This window comes from Acinonyx jubatus, chromosome D1 (assembly GCF_027475565.1).
Source record: "Acinonyx jubatus isolate Ajub_Pintada_27869175 chromosome D1, VMU_Ajub_asm_v1.0, whole genome shotgun sequence".
In the NCBI taxonomy this organism is placed as follows: domain Eukaryota; kingdom Metazoa; phylum Chordata; class Mammalia; order Carnivora; family Felidae; genus Acinonyx; species Acinonyx jubatus.
The window spans coordinates 54,779,016-54,798,935 of NC_069390.1; the positions used below are offsets into that span (position 1 = coordinate 54,779,016).

General features: G+C 45.0%; 1 protein-coding gene across 2 annotated transcripts in view; it reads right to left on the minus strand.

The window, feature by feature from the left end:
• The window catches only part of CLPB (ClpB family mitochondrial disaggregase), a 141,561-nt gene that overhangs the window by 54,984 nt on the left and 66,657 nt on the right, over positions 1 to 19,920 (minus strand). For both annotated transcript variants that reach the window (XM_027039747.2, XM_027039748.2), the window contains one exon: positions 14,495 to 14,623. In XM_027039747.2, coding sequence (XP_026895548.2) covers positions 14,495 to 14,623 — 129 coding nt within the window. The remainder of the gene's footprint in view (positions 1 to 14,494; positions 14,624 to 19,920) is intronic.

Genomic DNA, 19,920 nt, shown 5'->3' on the forward strand with positions numbered 1-19,920 from the left:
AATGTATCATTGCTATTTGGAGCCAGCACTCTCACTATAGAAGAAGGGGCATACAAATAAGAAATGTATGAAGACAAGGAAGAACCCTGTAAGGATGAACTGGAATGGGAGGTAGTGGTGTTCAGGATTTCGAAAATACGTATGTGCATATGCCCATGTGTGCATATACGCATATGCATGTATGTGTATCTTGTGAGGGATCTATATGCACATGTGTATATAACCATATGTATCTCATGGTCCTATAAACAGAAGGGGTGATGAGCAAGCCTGGTACTCAGGTAGGTGTCAGTCTCTAATACAATTGCTCACTAAAAAGTCTTAGGGCTCCTCAGAGAAATGGCTGATTCCAGGGGCACCAAGATGGATACAAGACTAAAACACTTTGTTATGCCAGGAAATACGGAAATGCTAAAAAAAAAAAAAAAAAAAAAAAAAAAAATTGCCACACTGGCCAAATCTGAGATAATTTTAGCACCAACATAACTAAAGATAGTAATGAGCTGCAGAACAATTAAAGCAATAATATCTGTGAGCACATTTTGACAACACATAGATAAATGAGGGAGAAAGCGTTCTTGCTTTTGCTTACCACAGGATGCCAGGTCCTAAGTGGTCAATGTGGAGTGATGCTGGAGTTGGGAAAGATGCAAAATATTCATTTTGCAACCACTTATAAAGATTGGTTCAGGAAAGAACCATCAATGGAAGCTAAGTCCAGAGGGGAAATTTTGATGAGGAGCAGGATTACCTGCATGGTCTTAAAACTGTCTCCCCACAGAGTGCTTATTAATTTCAAAGGAAGAAGTAATAAAGGTACAGTGGAGAAACAGGGCAATACTTGGGATGGTGATGGGATGGGAGTAAGATTTTTTACTGAAAACTCTTTTGAATTCTGTACTGTGTACAAGTATCAGCTATTCAAAAACAGGAAGAAAAATAAATATAAAATATCCGAGATTGTCGTAGGCAGAATAACAGCCCTCCAGTGATGTTCACATTCTAATCCTTAGAATTTGTGAATATGCTAAATCACTGGGCAAAGGGGAATTAAGGTCGTAGATAGAATTAAGTCTGCTAATCAGCTGACTCTGAGAAGGGAAGATTACCCTGGATTATCTAGGTGGGCCCAATGTAATGACAAGGGTCCTTATAAGTGAAAGGAGGGAGAAGACTCAATGTCAGAGTGAAAAAAGAGAAAGACCAACTGACCACTGCTGACTCAATGACAGAAGGGGGCTATGAGACAAGGAATGTGGGCAGCCGTTAGAAGCTGGAAAAGGCAAGAAAACAGATTCTGAGTCTCCAAAAAGGAATGTATTACTGACACCTTGCTTTTAGTCCAGTGAGACCCATTCCAGACTCATCTCCAGAACTTTAAGACAGTAAACTTGCATTGTCTTAAGTCATTAAGTTTTTGATAATCCGTTTACAGCAGCAATAGGAAGGATACATAAGAAAAGTTACAGTGGTTGTCTCTGAGGAGGAGGACCAGGGACACAGACGGGAGACTTCCTTTCCCCTATATATCTTCTAGTACTGCTTGAAGTTTTTATCATGTACAACTTTTAAAGTTAAGAATCACTGTAGTCACTAAATAAACAACAGTCAGTCACTTTAGGAACTCTCTATGGATTTCAAAGTGGAATACAAGTCCTCTGGCTCATCCCCAAGGCCCTCCACACTCAAGCCTCCCTATCCATAATCTAGCAGGTGGCCAGTTTCTTCCAGGTCTCTAACATGCAAGCCTCATTTCTGTTACTGACTCACCTGAAAAACTTTCCTCCTTCCCTCTGCTTGTTTGAATTCTACCTGTCCTTCAGGGACTGCCTCCAGTCCCCCTCCTCCAGGAAGCTTCTACAATGCCAACAGTGATCTTCCCCTCCTCATTCATTACACTAATTCATTCTGCCCTTTGCTTAGGTTTAATTCAGAGTCCTGCCACTGTCCTGAGTGTGGTTTGTGTATGAACCTTTTTACCAAACTAGCACTCTACAGGGTGCAGTCTGAAGGAAGGGCCTATATCTTTTTCTTTTTTATTTCCTGTAATGCCTAGTGCCCCTTTATAAATACACTTATTCAAAAAATGTTTACCAAGCACCTATCATGCGCTAACAATATTGCAAGGTGCAGGGAATATAAGCACTGCAGATCCAGACCCTACCTTCAGGGAATGCATTATATAACAAAGGACAGATCTATTGATCAAACAGCTATATGTCTACATGTTGTGGTAAGTGTAAGAAAGAAATTATACAGGACACTTTAAGAGCACATATCGGAGGAACCTAGAAAAGGGATACTGGTGGTCAGCTGCAGGAAAATAATTAATAGTTGCTGAATAACTATGAGCACTTAGATTTGCAATTAGACAAATCAGAGGGCAATTATTTATTGAGAATCACAAAATATGAAAGTAGAAGGCAGCTTTGAGATTGCAGTCCAATTATCTAGTTTTACAGATGGGGAAAATGAGGCTCAGTGAGGGGGAGGGACTCCTCAAGGTTGCACAGCAAGGTTGAGTTGGCACCAGGTCACCTGACCCCCAGCCACCACTCCCAACAACACAGCATTCATTACTTCAAAGGGAGTTTCTGAGGCATTCCTGAAGGGACAAACTCCTTCTTCCACTATATTTAAAAGAATTCGTTTCCAAAATGATGTTCAGGAAGGAGTCTGTGGTTATAGACCTACAGAGAGCATGTCTGCTGTGCCCTTTCTAGGACACTGCCAGGCCTCTGTGTAGAGGAAGAGAGGGCATGGATGCTAGAAACAAAACTCCTTTGGGGAAAGGAAACTTGGTTCTGAGCAAACTCCCAGTCTGACTCTAGGACAGGAACTTTGCTGCTATTCTGCAGACCCTGACCTTCAGACTGACATCCCTTCTTAAAGCTGCAGTGCTGTTCTTACTCTGTGCATTCAGTCCATGACACATTCACTGAAGGGGCAAGAAGGGGCCACCAAGGGGCAGATGGCCTTGCCTTGGGAAATCTGAATTCTACTCAGCTCTATTTCCAGGCCCAGTGCAGGTGGAGGAGCACACTGGACACAGAACAGACCTGGCCTAGCTGATGCTGACCTTTCCCTCACCCAGGGGAGCCTTGGCCTCCAGCTGCCACTGTTGGCGGTGATGAGGTCATGCCGGATACCAGCCAGGCTCATCTGATGACTGCTTGGAGCCGATTACAGCCTTGATGAAATGTGCCTGCCTGGATGGCAGGTGGCTCTGGAGAGCTTGGGCTCTGGTGACCAGGCGCTCATCTCTAACTCAACCATGCAGTGACTCCTCCAAACCCACAGGATCTGGGATAGAGAAATATCTTTTCTTGGGGGGTGAGCAAGGACAATTCTTCATTCTGTCCTGGGTAAGGGTCTGAGTAGTCAAAGGAAGAGGATAGGACTCAGGGTCACTGAAGGCCCCCTTTAGCCCTGACCTACCACATGGACTCCAATTACAACACCACAGAACTCTTCCATTCCCCACAACGCCCCTGCCTGGACTGCTGAGTCCCTTTGGATGACCAGTGCCTGTCGCTCTCCACGGGACTTTCTCAAGTTAAGTAACAAGCTAACATCTATACTTCAGGTCTCAATACATTTGCTCAGGGAAGGCTTCAGATCAGATTAGGTCCCCGTTACACCCTCACAGTACCCTCTACTCTTCCCTAATACTTATCTCAGTGGCAATTAGCTAATAATTTTGTAATTATTTGCCTAATTTCTATATTCTGCCAGAGCTTAAGCTTCACAAGGATGGGGAGTGCCACAAACAGTTGTTAAGGTAATAAGAGGAAATCAACAAAAAGACCAGTTTTATAGCAAAAAGAGATAGTTTTACAGGAAAGTTTTGACTAGTATTCTTTAAAAGGAAACTTTTATATACAATAGAGGGACCCTTCTAGACCACCACCTTAGCTTTGGGGCCAATCAGGTCCTCTTGGCTTTCTGACCTGCAACCAGTTACTCACACAAGCCCATTTTTCCTAGTTTTGAGTGGCATCGAGGTCTTTCTTTTTCTTTCTTTCTTTGTTTCTTCCTTTCTTTCACATATAACAGCTCTACTGAGATATAATTTACATATCATAGAGCTCACCCATTTAAATATACAATTTAATGTTTTTCAAGTATATTTACAGAGTTGTACAACCATCACCATAATCTAATTTTAGAATATTTCATCATCCCCAAAAGAAACCTCGAACCCATTAGCAGTTAGTCCCCATCCTTCTCACAGACAACTACTGGCATGGAGGGATTTTAGCTCTGTATCCAAACAATACGAGGAAACCTTCAGTGTCCAATTATCTGACATGATCTCTTCATCATGCAGATGGAAAAAGTGATGCCAGAGATGGACTGTGATCTGCCAAAAGTCCTACAGGGGTGAGATGGTGGCAGAGCTGGGTGCCCACATCCTAATGGCAGTGCTGTGAGCTCTCTGTTACACAGTATGACTGTGTCTCCCATATGGTCTATCACACTGGACTTCAAGCCACATGAAGGCAGAGGCTATATTCTGCCCATCTGTCTCCCCTTCTTGCCCAGGAGTACCATCAGAACAGTTATGCCTCAGGTGTGGTCCATACACTGGTGCCAGTCTGTGGGCCTTGATACCAGTCCTCAACGAGGTAAGTACGGTGAGAGTAAGTGTCTAGAAACTTTTACAGGGACCCAGAGTTATTCTATATCTGTCAAACCTAAAGGCACATTTGAGCTCTATTTTGTACGCCTTTAAAAATATAATTTTGCCAGTAATTTATTTTTATTGTATTTTACAAAAGTATTGGTTATTGGTTCATGACAGATTGCAAAATCAAACAACAACAAAAAGAGACAGGTCTTTCATAGATTGTTTGAGAAGTACTGCCTTAAAGCAACCCATTCTCCACTCTCTTCTGCTTCCCCTTTTCCCTCTCTGTTTCCTTGAATGTCTTGCACTGGCTCTCCCTCTCACGCTCACATCAAAAATGCAGGTTCTCTCAGTTGTGTCCTTGGGTCTCCTTAGCTCTGTAACTTCCCACGGGCAACTCACAGACTCAGCCAGCTTCCACCACCCCCAAGAGACTGCCAACTCTGAAATTTTCATGGCCAACTTAAGAGTCTTTTCTCTCTTCAGCTTCAGACTCATTTATCCTACTGCCTGCTGCACATCTCTACAACACTGTCCCACTGGTTCCCTGGTTGGTCAACAGCTATTTATTAATCGCCTACCATATGCCAGCTGTGAGGTTTTTTTCCCGAGGAGCTGCGACTACAGCAGTAAAATAGAGGGACAAGGTCTCTTATGATTGTAAGACTTACATTTTAGTGGGGGAGAAAAAGATAACCAATAAATGTGATCATTTGGGAACTGATAAAGAAGATAAGGTGGGGTAATATGATAGAAAGTGACCAGGGAGCTATTTTCCTAGGGTGCTCAGGGAAGGGTTCTCTGAGGAGGCAGCACTTGAGTTGAGACCTGAATTCCCAAGGTGGAAATGATCCCATCTCTGGGAGAGGCAGGTACAGAAGCCCTGCCATGAGAAGTTCTGTGTGCCTGCAGGACAAGAGAAGACCAGTGTCACTAGGGAAGAGTGAAAACGGGGGAGAATGGCTAGGGATGAGGTCACACAGACAGGCAAGAGTCTGGGCTCTGGGCCTTATAGGCTCTGGTAAGGAGTCTGGATTTCCTTTTGGTGTCAATGGCATACCAATGTTAGGTTTTAGGTAGGACAATGATAGCATTTATGTTCGAAAAAAGATCGCCTAGCTGTTTTTTGGAGGATGGATTCGGGGAGACAAGAGTGGAAATGGCGGAACTTAGCCAACCTGTGGTGCTCGTCACCCTGCACGGGGACTACAGGTGAGGCAGTGGAACAGGGGAAACAGGAATGGGTTCAAAATGTGCTTGACGGGCACAGCTGACAGTACTTATTGAAGGACCTGACAGGGAATGTAAGGGAAAAAGAGAATTCAAGGATGACACCAGGATTTGGGGCCTAAAAACTACACAGATGATGGTATCATTTATTGAGATGGGGAAGCCCTGACATGCCAATTTTGGGAGAAAAATAGATGAATATTTTGGCCAGGGTGACACTGAGACAGAGGAAAAAACAGGAGTTGGGGGAGTGGATTATGTGGGTAGGGACGTAATCAGGACTTTTACCATGAAGGGATGTAGAGAAATGAGGTGGCAGCTGGAGAGAGATCCCAGGAAACTTTTAGTTTGCTTTATTTAAGATGGGTGATAACCAGGGCATGTTTTTGTGCTGACTGGAATCAGCCAGCAGAGAGGGGAACACGGCTAATACAGGAGAGATAAGGGATACCCAGAGGAGGAAAGTCCTTGAAAATAGGAGCCTGAGCCCAAATGCAGGGCTGCATTAGGAACTGCAGAGGAAGGAAGGCAGCATTCAAGTACAGATGTGGCAGGCTAGTGGACGCAGTGGGAAGATGAGGTAGTTCCCTTCGAACTATAATGTATTTTCTATAGGAAGCAGGAGGTGGGATCATTTGCTTGGGAGCTAAAGGAGAGGACTGGAGGTCTGAGGAGAAAGAAGGCATAAAAAAGGTGTCCTGGTCCAGAATAAGATGGTGATTTTAATCACAAGTACAGTGGGGCAGCTGCTAAGCGTCTGGGATTTATGGTCATAAATGTGAAGTGAGTCCAATTAGCATGATTGTATGATTTTTTCTTTCCCCCAGCAATATTCAGCTCTTCAGATTCAGACATGAAGTGAAGAGAAATTGGGTTTAACTACGGTTAGTGTTGAGGCACCTGGGTGGCTCTGTCAGTTGAGCGTCTGACTTCGGCTCAGGTCATGATCTCACGGTTCGTGAGTTTGAGCCCCGCGTCGGACTCTCTGCTGACACAGCTCAGAGCCTGGAGCCTGCTTCCGATTCTGTGTCTCCCTCTCTCTCTGTCCTTCCCCCACTCATGCTCTGTCTCTCTCTCTCAAAAATAAATAAATATTTTAAAAAAACAAACAAACAACAAACTACAGTTAGTGTTTCATCAGATGAGTGCAAAGAAGGGAGAAAGCAGCAATGGAATCATTAGAACACTGGACCTCAGAACCTAAAAGTGAGAGGGAAAAGGGAGGGAAGAAGTAAACATTCAAAATAGCACTGGTCATTCCCCTGTACCTCCAGTCCTGTATTTTTTTTCTTTCTTTTTCTTTTTTTAATGTTTATTTATTTTTGAGAGAGAGAGTGAGAGAACTCGAGTGGGGGAAGGGCAGAGAGACAGAGGGAGACATAGAATCTCAAACAGGCTCCAGGCTCTGAGCTGTCAGCTCAGCTCGAATGTGGGGCTCGAGCTTGGGAACGACGAGATCATGACCTTGGCCGAAGTCACATGCTTGACCGACTGAGCCACCCAGGAGCCACTCCAGTCTTATATTTTTTATCTCAGGGCACGTACATGCCATCTATTCAGACAACCAACCTAGAACTCGGACCTCATCTTGACTCCTCCTCCCCTCTCACTGTCTGATCCTACTCCTCACTCTTTCTGGGATCAGTCTTCTCTCTCTTCAACTGTCTTGGGTTAGGCCTCACCTAGAAAATTTCAGTAGCTTTTAAACGAAGTATTTTCCCTTTTTCCAATCATGCCCTCTTCTCATCCATGTTTCTCCATTTTCTTTAACCTTTCTCTCAAGTATAACATATACACAGAAAAGTTAAAAAAATACATAAAGGTATAGCTCAAAGAAATCTCATCAAGGTGGATACACCTGCACAACCAGCATGTAGATAAAGAAATAGAACATTACATATCCCAGAAGCCCCCTGGTGCCCAGTAACTATCTGCCCGCTTGAGGGTAACTACTACCTTCACTTCTTACACCATTGGCTACTTTTGTCTATTTTGAACTCTGTATATAATTGCAGTCACATAGTAAGTACTCTTTCATGTCTGGCTTGTGTCCAGAATGTTAGGTTTGTGATACTCATTTGTGTTGTCGTACAGAGAAAGAAACCGTTCGTTCGTTCATTTGTTTGTTCATTCACTCATTCCATCCATCCATTAATTCATTCATTCGATTATTCCATTGTGTGAACATTTCATAATTTATTTAATTTGAATTTATCCATTTGATTACTGATAAACATTTCTGAAACTCCTAAATGATTTTTCACATTAACATAAATCCAATCCTTCCCTCTCCTAAATTTTAATGCTTTCCCACCGAAGGATAAAGTCCAATTTCTTTAGCAGATCTTGGTATAGGCCTCCCTTATCGGCTCCTGCTTTTCATTCTTGACTTCTGAGCCTTCTATCCATACCCTATAAATTCAGCTCTTCTGAACTACCTGAAATGTCCTAAATACAGCATACTGCTTCAAACTCCATGCCTCTGGACATGCCGTTCCCTCTGCCTTTCTCCCTCATCTAGCTGGTAAACTTGTATTCATCCTGTAAGACTTAGTGCAGACACCATTCCCTACACCATGCTTTCCCTGCCCTCCCCAGAGACAGAAAAGGTCTTTTCTTGGTGATCCCTCAGTACCTCCTATATATCTCCATTAATATACCCGATGGCAAGTCTTTGTTAAAATGTCTGATTTCCTCTCTGAACTATGAGTTCCTTAAGGGCAAAGACCACGTCTGGATCATCTTTATTTCCCAGGTGCCTAGGGTAGGGCCTATGACATGAGAGGTACTCAGTAAGTGTTTACAAAATGAATGAAAAGACTTGCCTAGGGGTTATATAGGATGCTGAAGCTCGCTCGAAGGGGTCCGGGTCCGTGGGATCAGCTACTCCAACTTCTCTGTTTTACTGAGGAGAAGAAAGGATTTGCCTAAAGGAGAAAGGATTGGCTAGTGGCAGAGCCTGAATATCTGATCTTCAGCCCAGTGCTCATTCCCCTTCTCTGCACTGCTGGCAAGAATCAGAGGGCGAAGTTTCCAGAGGACAGCCTGAGGCAAAGCCGACTCCCTCAGCATCTGGCAGTACAGCCAGATGGACAGACAGTGAAGTGGAACAAGAAATGGAACTCTAAGTTTCCAGCCCCAAAAACAAACTAACAGGCTGTTAAAGGGAAGATGTCAGCACTGAAAAGGCTCTTTGCCTTAGGCAGAGATGGTGGGAAATTTGACTCATTTGAAGATGGCTGGTTAACACTGACGACTGAGCTGCACACTTGGAGAGAAGGACAAGGAAGAGCCATGAAAGTAGGTAGAAGAGGCTAAGGGAAGCCCCGGGGAAAGTGCTATTAGGTTTCATAAAGGCCAAGTGTTTCTGAGGGGATGAGCACTGAAAAGGCAGTGGTACTGTGACTACAAACATAGCTGCAAAGAGGCTGCTCATATGTGAAGCTCCAAAAAACCAGATACATGCTGACACTAAGAACAAGTGGGCCAGGAAGCAAGAGTACCACATCTCCAAACAGAAAGTCTACAGTGGCTTTAGAGATGATCCGTGCATCTAGACATGTGCTAAACTATGTGCAGAGAGCACTGTGGCAAAGGAGGGAGGGGCAAATAAGACATAGTCCTTGTCCTCAATCTACCTCAATCTAGTAATGGGGACTGGACCCAAATCCCAGGGAGCAGGGAAGAGTTCAGAAGGGAGGTGGCATTCAAGATGGGGACCGACTGGCAGAAGACCTGCATGAGTAAAGGCACCAAGTTGGGAACGCTGAAGCGACATTATTGTATAGCTGGATATTATGGTAGCAGTGGGGAAAAAAGTTAGGTGAGGTTCATGACTAGAACAACCAGGTTAAAAAGTTAGGATGAGTAGGGGCGCCTGGGTGGCTCAGTCGGTTGGGTGGCTGACTATGGCTCAAGTCATGATCTTGCAGTCTGTGGGTTTGAGCCCCGCGTCGGGCTCTGTGCTGACAGCTCGTAGCCTGGAGCCTGCTTCGGATTCTGTGCCTCCCTTTCTCTCTGCCCCTTCCCTGCTTGGTCTCTGTCTCTGTCTCTCTCTCAAAAATAATAAGCATTAAAAAAAAAAAAAAAAGTTAGGATGGGTAGGATTCTTTTTTTATTTTGTATTTATTTTTTAACAAGTAAGCACTGAGTATTTTTGAAGTAAGTAATACAAGACCATCTATAAAGTGCCTACTTTGTAGAACCTACACATGCCCTAAGTCTGACAAAACCACAGACAGCAGGTGGCATACTCCCATTTCCAGAAGAGGAAAGACAACCTCAGAGCAGTCAGGAGCTTGCCCAGGACCACACACTATTTGGTGGCAGGGCTGGCATTGACATCCTGACCTCACAGTTCGTGTTCTTTCCTTGCAGCTTTCTTCAACTGGGTTTCTCCTCTGAACCACACATAGGAAATTATCTCAGTAATGATTTTCTCAATTCTCCCATGAATGGCGGTGGATAACTCGTACCATTTCAGCTGCCTGGGAGAGGAGTTATTCCCTGTGTACTGTGGATGCCTTAGAGCATTAGGGCTCAATTCTCTGGAGGAATCCTAGTTGAGAAAGGCTGCCATGACTGGAGGTATGTCTTAGGAAGATGGATTTGGCCATGGGATCACATCCCTCGGAGGAAACAGCTGCAAAAACCCTTAACTGCCCTAGAAATACTGGGATGAGTCAGCTCCAGGGGCTTGAGGGAGGCGGCTCCCTACCTTCCCCAATTATTCCTCATCCCAGTCATCCTGTCTCTCCCTCCCTGTGTCCCTCCAACCTTTTCTTGTACTTGGCAGTTAAGAGCAGAGGCAGAGCTTTCCTGTTCATAAGCCAACAATACAGGCAGAAGCAGCGTGTTTACAGAATGAAAACCACAAAGATTTCCACTTTTGTATGGAGCTCAAGAATAGAGAATTGCTACCTGTGAATTCAGAACTCAGTACCGTCCACGCAAAGCTGTCTGGCAAACTCTCATTATCCTTCCTGATAGGACTTAAGCACAACCCCTGCCCCCTCCTCCCAAGCTTTCTGTAACTGACTCCACCTCCCTGCTCACTAAGCAGAGGTAGGTATTTCCTCCTTTTGTTCCTAGAGCCCCTGTCCTCCAGCTCCCAGCCAGACACCCACCCAGCTGTCACTGCCTGTTTCCATATCTATCTCCTCTACCAGTCTGAGAGTCTCTCAGGGTCAGGGTCAAACTGCCTGATCCATCTTAGGATGCCCTGAAGTCCACGGCCTCAGAGATGACAACTAGCTAGCCCACACTGACAATGCAGAGCTAAGATTTAAAACCAGGTCTGTCAGGGGCGCCTGGGTGGCTTGGTCCGTTAAGCGTCCGACTTCAGCTCAGGTCATGATCTCACGGTCCGTGAGTTCAAGCCCTGCGTCGGGCTCTGTGCTGACAGCTCGGAGCCTGGATCCTGTTTCAGATTCTGTGTCTCCCTCTCTCTCTGCCCCTCCCCTGTTCATGCTCTGTCTCTGTCTCAAAAATAAATAAACGTTAAAAAAAAAAAAAAAAGAAAAAAATAAATAAAACCAAGTCTGTCAGACTCCCAAGTTTGTGTTCTTTTCACTATGTTTCAGGACCTCCTAAAGATGAAGACATAGCCCGTGCTAAGCACCCAGCCCAACCCTGCAAGAGTTCAGAGGTGGTGCAATCAGAATGGACCAGAACATCAGAAGAAGCTTCCTGAGAAAGGGAGACCTTGAAGAGCCCAAGGGTCTAAATGAGAAGAGAGGGAACACAAGGGTGTTTTAAAGAAGTTGTGGCAGAGACAGAATTAAGAAGCCTTTAGGCAGGAGCAGAGGTTTAGCATGGGGAGGAAATAAGAAGGATTAGAACTGTCAGAGGAAGAGCCTGACTTCTCTATACAATCATGGTGCACCTTCCACATATCGTGGATTTTACAGGCATTATCACTGGTCCTCACCTAACCCCTGTGATACTTCCCAGGTATTATTTGACAGACAAGAAAGCAGGCCTAGAGAGTTAAGTTGACATGTCCAAGGCAATACAGCTAGTAGGTGAGGGAAGTGGGATTCAAACCCAGGTTGGCCTGACTCTGAAGTCTGAGGTGTCCTTCCTCAGACACTTTCCTGAAGTGACCATGCCTCTAAAGGGGTCAGAGAACTTCCCACATTAACAAACTGATGCTGCTGCCTGGACCACCTCCCAGTTCTCATATGGGGACGCTGGCCAGAGGGCAAGAGCGGCTGCTTACTCTAGCTCTAACCCTCTACAATCTGGGGGCCCCAAATCCCTATGGATGAAGTAATTTCAAAGACAAGGGTTCTGTGTGGATCTCATGAGCATAGGCTGCCCTGTGCCTATGCCTGCCTTGGATCTCACAGAGAGCCTCCCTCTAAGTTGCTGCAGCAAAGCCGGTGGCAAATACAGGCCCTGCTGCCTTCCCTGAAACCCTTTGGAAGAGGTCACCTAAGGTCAGAAGACTTTGGAAATGTGACTGGCAATAGCCTCTAGGACAAGGGAGCAGGATCTTGCCTCTCGGTTGGCTGGTCACACATACAGGCAGACCAAGAGAGGTCAAAGGGGGAGGGAGGTTAGAAGTTGGCAGGCCTGCAGGCCTTGAGTGACGGCCACTTGTTCAGGTTGGGAAAGGAGAAATAAGTGGGTTAATGGTTTTGGCCCTTGAGGCTGGGAGACTAGGGCAGGGGGTGTAACTAGATGCTGGGTAAAAAGGCAGGTGGGCCAACTGTAAAGTTGGGGGCTAAGGGCATCTGTTCCAAGTCAACAGGCAGGAACCATGCCCCTGGAACGGCTCAAAGGACCAGCCTTGGCCTGGAGGGGTAGGGTGGGGAGTGCTTCATAAAAGGCCCGTGCATCTTCATTTCAAAGGTGTTCGATCTGGAAGACTGGGGAGAGGGTGTCTCTTTAGAGTGAATTCCCTGTCTGTTTGGGGGATGAGGGGAAGCAGGGAATGTAAACCACTGGACAATGGCTGGGAGTATTGATTGATTTTTAAGGCACAGCAGAGAGAAGCCCCATGGTGAATGCTCCAATTCTTAGCTACAAATGTCTTGCCTGAGATCTTTCCAAAGGACAAAGTGAGTAGCATCTTGCTTGAGACGTTTTCTAAGTCTCTGCTTCTGAGAGCAGTGAATTCTTGCTCTGAAAGCATCAGTCATCCCATCCGCAGACACCCCTGCACTGTCACCACATCCATGAGCAGTCCTATGCTTCACAGTGTTCGTGTCCCAGGCCCAGGCACATTCTGCTGCCTAGGCTGGGGGGATGGGCCAGGCCTGGGTTCTAAGCCAGCATGGCTGTGGCTGACAGGAGGTGGCAGGGTTTGGGGATTACTGGAAATCCCTCCAGCCCAGCACATGACAAGGACTAGAATATGATCTGGGAATATTAGGTTGGGGAGGCAAAGGCTCTAGGACTGAAAGAATTTCTTTGAATACTGGATTTTGAAAAAGTGATTAGGTTGCAGAGGACAGTTGGCAGCAATTATAGATAAGAAAATAACAGTGTATTTTAAAAAAGATATTTCAACCAGTCAGAGAAGAACTAAAATGGAATGGACTCCTGGGGAAGAAGTAGGGTTCCCTCAGTCTCTGCCAGGATCCAAGAAAATGCCACCCTGTGAGCTCTTGGAGATTCCTGCCAGGAGGAGAGGGAGCAGGCAATCAGGGTGACCTAGAGGACTTCTGAGGCCCCTTCCTGAGCCCAGGCTCTATGAAGAATGACCACTGAGAAGGATCTTGGCCCAAGAGAGGGTCCCTAGGCTCTCAAGAAGTAGCAACAAGGGCATACACAGGCAGTCATGTGCCACACTCACTCAGAGGCCTGGGCATGTCACATCCTGGCAAGATGCTTCTTTCCCTACCCCAAGAAGAGGCCAGAGTGGGATAGGGGGAAGTGTGAGGGAAAGTGACAGCTTGGGAAGTATTTGGCAGGGTGGCAGGTAACTCTGTACCAGACCTAGACAGAATGAGTCCAGCCTGTCTGGGGATGGCATATCCTGCCTTTCCAATTAAACCAATTGCTCTCCAAAGGGAGGGTATTCAGTCCTGAACAAAGATTTATTGAGTTCTTACTTTACGCTAGGTACTGTACTAGGTGCTAGGGACTAATTAGTCATGGTTCCTGCCTTTAGGAAGTTCAGAGTCAAGGTAGGGAGAAGGCTACTGAACACATTAAACTAATTCCAGATTGTGACAAGAGTAATTACAGGAAAGAACAGGGTGCCATGACCCAGAGTAATGGAAAGGGCCTAATTTAGACTGAGGTGGGGGGATGGGATCAAGAAGGTTATCTTTGAGACCTGTACTGGTAGGGATTTGAAGGCCTCCTGTCTTGTTCCACTAGCCCTGCTCTGGAGGTCACAGAGGAGAAGAGAGGACACTTATGGGGAGAGTCACAATCAAAACTCAGAGTGTGTGCAGACAAGGAGATGCTGTGGGATACGACACACACATAGGAAAAGAACATGTTCCAGGCACAGAAGGGCAAATCACACATGCCCAGAGCCACTCTCATGAAGTGCAGCCATCCTTGAGGCATTTCCAGCTCTGGAAGAGTAACAGAGCTCTGGGGAAGCATTTCCAGAGCAGAGAGGTTGCCAGGTACTCTTTCCCTGCTAACCCCCACCCCCATCACCCACACGCTCACCTCCATCAAGCAGCTCCTTGACTGTGCGGTAGTCATCCGCAAGGACGGCGTAGTGCAGGGCTGTGCAGCCCTTGAAGCTGGCGCGGTTGTTCAGCCGGTTGTTGAAGTCATCCTCTCGGGTGACCAGGACTGGAGGGACAGCAACACAAACCCTTCCATTAGCAACAAATGCCATGAGCCACCAATCTCACCTTTTTCTTGGTTCTTTATTTTCCTCCCTCACTCATGTACCTGCTTACTAAACACATGATGTACCTACTAAGTGCTGGGCCATCTGTGCAGGGCAAGAGGTGGTAAAGCAAAACCAGTTAATTCCACAAATGTTTACTGACATTTATTATGTGTTAGGATTCATTTGGGTGCACAGAAAGAGTCAGATATGATCCCTGACTCAATCCAATGAAGGAGGCAGACAACAAACAGATATTTACAGTGCTATCAGAGATAAATGCTATGTTAGAGGTAGAACAGGATGATATAGAAAGCAGAGGGGAGCTTAGCTCACTTTGCGCATGAAGAGAGTATCCCAAAAAATGAGAGTCTTGAAGGGTGAAGAGAAACTATCCAGGTGAATAAAGAAGGTTGGGGTAGGCTAACGGAGGAGTCAGGTGGGAGAAAGAGACTGTTCTGCTAATAACAGCCATACATCTCTCTAATCTGAAGATTTTTACAATCTAGTGAGTATTTAACAGTATTTTGGAAAGAACTTTTTTAAAAAGCCATTAAAAATTTGAAACCACAGAAAAATACAAAGTAGAAAAGGCATCAACAGTTCAGCAACTCAAGAAACTACATTTAATATTTTGGTATATATATATATATATATATGTGTGTGTGTGTGTGTGTGTGTGTGTGTGTGTATGTCTTACATATAAATTGTACAAAGCACATATATATGTATCTCTCTATGTACGTGCATATAGGTCCTATAATATTAGAGCTTACTATATTGCAGTTTTGTTATCCTTTTTTTTCCACTTTTTATGATGTACTACGAACATTTTTTTTAAGGTAAGAAGGATAAGTATTTCGTGTGGTCAAAGAGCCAAAAACCCTTGGTTCGGTCCAGTGCTAATATTCATGACTCTCTCTAATTTGATACGACAGAATCTAAAACCAGTTCCATCGCTTCTGCAGGACCCTCTGGGCTGGGTGACCACAGATGTCCCAGTGTACCCTGGATGGGTCTGGTTTATGCCTACTGTCCTGGACAGTCCCAGTTTGGACAATAAATTGTAAGGTTATCCCACTTCTGGGGCCCCACCTTGGGAAATGAGACCACCTAGAACAGTAAGTATCCTGCATAGAGGATAGGGTTTCTTTTTTGCCTCATGGAGAAATTATTGGAGCTACTGTCTATGTTCCTACCTGAGTTGAGTTTGTTGGGGGCAGAATTTGGGTCTACCTACCTGTACACCCTCTTCCCTAGCCCATAGGGCTTGCAAAGGTAGGCTCCTCTTAACTCTCATTGGATAAAGGGTATAATTTAGTCAACAGGTAACCTTGCCTAGGTAGTTAAAAGCACTATACCATTTCTAAATCATTCTTTTCCAAGTGGTCATGGAATGGAGTCTATGCAATTCCCCTCTTGTGAAACTAGACTTCCTATTTAAAAGTCCCCCAAACCAGAAGACTGTCACATCTCTTCCTAATACTAGTAGACTTCACTTACTGACCTTCTACTCTTGCCTGGAATGGTCACTTCACACAATCTATTTAATTCTTCTAACTAACTTCTGTAGTATTTATTATAATTTCCATTTTACAGATGAGGAAACTGAGGTAGAGAGGTCACATAGTCAATGAGTGGTTGAGTGAGGATTAAAACCCAGGTCTAATCCAAGTCCTCTTTCTTCTATTTTATTTTTTTAAGAAACAGAGAGAGCGAGCAAGAGCGAGTGCACACAAATGGGGGAGGAGCAGAGAGAGAATCCCAAGTAGGCTCCACGCTGTCAGTGCAGAGCCCGACGTGGGGCTTGAACTCATGAACTGAGAGATCACAACGTAAGCTGAAGTCAGAGGCTTAACTGACTGAGCCACCAGCACCCCCAAGTCCTCTTTCTTTACATCATATCATGTTGCCACTTAATTTTGCAAATAAGGGAATCAGAGCCCAGAGCCCAGACATTTTGGTCTTAGCCTTGGTTCCCACTCCCTCTTCTTTCTCTGCTCAAATGAAGGTACAAGCACATTCTCCTTGGAACTTGCCTTAATAAAGATCGGTCTGAGGTTTGTAGCTAGCACCAGGATAAGCGAGCTTAGGTAGAAGCATTTCAAGTGTTTGGCTAGAATGAAGTTGGTGGAGTGTATAGTTGAAGAACAGACAGACTTTCTTGTAGTCTAGTCAATTAATGATAGATCAGTTCTTCTGCACCACACAGAGGCTCTCCAGACTGATGACCTCTCCCAACCCCTGAGTGTTATCTGACCTTTCCTGGAGCAAGAAGAACAGGAAGAAGGCCTCTGAATAGCTAACATACAAGTCCCACGTGCATCTGCATTTTCCCCATAGGTCGCCTTTAGGACCTAACTCAGAAATGACTAACTCTTAGTCACAAATAGTCTTATCAAATCATAGTAAGTGATCTTGTTTCCAGCCCACTGCAGATTAGGAGAAACAAACAAGAAGCCTGGGGAGGAGGCTTCAGAATCCAGCAGACTGATTAAAATCAAGGGCTGCCCAGGCAGGAAGGGAAAAGAACAGCACAATAAAAAGCTGAAAGAGGAAGTCACAGAATACAGCACCTCAAAAGCCCCTAAGGGTATCACTGAACTGCCACACAGGACATTAGCTGTTGAATATAATGATGAACCTGAGGAAAAGGGATAGTTGGCTCAAAAAAGCAGGAAGGATATAATCCATTTTACAAAGAAAACACATCACTTATTCAACAAACAACATTTACTGAGCATCAACGCATAGTAGTAGCTTCTGGAGACACTAATGAATAAGACAGGATTCTTGACTTTAAGAAATTAACAGTCTGATGCAAGAATCAGGAACAGACAAATTATAACACTGTTTTGTGAGGACAATGACAGAGGTATACACTGGATATTTGCCATAAAAAGCAGATGAACTCAAGGAACACAGTTGGGGCTATTCGGTTCAGGGACAAATGTCAGCAGAGTACCAGCGTCATAGTCTAGCTAATAAGGAATGTCTGTGAGGAGGACCCCTGCTCATCTCTGAGGTCTCATCTCTCACCATGCCCTTCCTAATGAGCTTTCTTGCCTCTGAACTTTTACAAATACTATTCCACTGCCTGGAACACTTTTCCCTCTCCATGCCTTCAGCTGACTAACTCCAATTCATTTTAGGCCTCTGATTAGAAGTCACTTCCTCCAGTATTACTCTTCCTAAATTTGAGGCAGTTATTCCTCCTAAGGGCTTCCTTGGCACCTTAAGCATCTCCCAATTACAGTATTTATCATATTCTGTTGTAACCATCTGTGTACTTGACTATGTTCCCTACTAGACCAAATGCTCACAGAGGACAGGAAGTGTGACTGTCTTCAGAGCTGTATCCCCAGTGTCCAGTTTGGTGTCTGGACATAGATACACACTTCACAAACACTTGATGAATTAGTGAATAAATGCGTAATACATAAATAAGGTCCTAATATTACCTTGTTTTAGAGTGTGGCTGTTAAATAAGTGAGCTCAGGAGCCAGACCCTGGTATTTGGATCCCAGTTCTGAACTTACTGACTGTGTATCTTGGGTAACTTACCTAACCTCTCTGTGCCAAGTTTATCTGTAAATGGAAATAGCAGTACCCTCTCATGGGATGTTTTAAGGATTAAACAAGACACTATGAGCAAAGGGGCTTGGAACAGTGCCTGGCATATAGTACCTCTCAGTAAATGTCAGCTATTATCCTTCCTGTCTGGTCTTGTGCTTCCAAAGTTCATTCTGTCTGTGAAAAGTGGTCCCATTTGGGGAATCCTGCATACACTCTTCCCTTCTGAAAGGCGCACTGCTGACTAAGAACCAGCTGTTTAATTTGGTGTTAGTCAGCAGTACCCTGTTTGACAGCTCTTTCTCCCTTGTCCTTGTTAAAATCCTGTAGCACTAGTGTTCCACAGAATACTCTTTGGAAGTGAGTAGTGTACTACAATCTCTAGAGCATTTTCCTTTCCTTATTTATTTCAGAATAAGCCTGTGAGGTGTAAGTTTATTTTCTCATCTCACAGATGAGAGCACTGAAGTTGAGAAGGGTGCTACAATCAGTTAGGACCCAGTGCAGGTCAGCTAGGCCCATTCTGTGCTCTTGCAGGAAGCTCTTTTCCTGACATCACCCAATTTGAGAAGTCTCTCCCAGAAGATCTTGCTGAAGCCCCCAGATCATATGATGTCATACTATTCTCTATCCAAAACAAGTAGCTAAAGGTGGAAAGGAGGTGTGGGGAGAGGTGCGGCACGTGCCCTCACATATTTACCCACTCTCATTGAGGAAGAGTAAGTAAATCCACGAAAGCTAAAGTGACTCATTCAAGACTGGCTCACCAGCTGCCCACCAAGGTGGTCTTTCGAGGCCCCTGTCTGAGCCAATCCTCAGCCAGCGAACTGACTCCTTTCTAAAAGAAGACATTTCCTGGCCTCTACCAGCCCAGGGAGAGATGAGCTCAGGCTCCTGCTTCTCCTCTAAGTCAGCCACTCCCGTCTCTTCACCCCTCTGACCACAGGGAGAATGATAACGCATCCCACTGTCATCCTTCTGCTCCCACCTCTGTCTTTTGATGTTGCAAAGTCTATACCTGGGTGGTGTGGCCAGTATGTGCCTGATGTGCACTCTGCAGGATTCCCTGGACTCAGCAGTGTCAAGGAGTCAGCAGAGGTGAAAGTAGTACCTGAAGCCCTTCATGTAGCCCTGGCCACTTGCCAGCACTGCTGAAATTACAAAAAAAAAGCCACTGTCTCCCACAGTGAGAAAGTGATTTAAGGTAATGGGGTCATACAGTCCTGACTTTAAGCTCTGCCACTACTAAGTTCTTCTATCTGTAAAATGGGTATGATAAGAAATCATTTGAGGAACACTATGTGTTTAAATACTATGACAATCAAATCTGGTAACAGGGTTTTTTTTTTAAGACATCATCACCACAAATATTTACTAATGTTGCTCTCCCTTGGGTTAAGCACTGGGACACAGACATGAATCAGACATGGCACTTGTCCTCATTTGCAAAGTCTACAGGGGGAGACTTTGAAAAAAGGAATATGAGGCAAGATGGGTGGTCTCTGGTTAACAAAAGCTTTATTACCACTGCCTTGTACAGGGGAAAGGTAACCCTAGAAACGAGTGCCTCTCCCTCAGGCTCAGCCAGCCTCTACCTGCCACTCCAGAACTTGTGCCATCTAATGTCATGGAGTGTCTAGCGGTGCCTTTGCTTTTAAAGATGTGGGCATGTCTCCACGAGAGT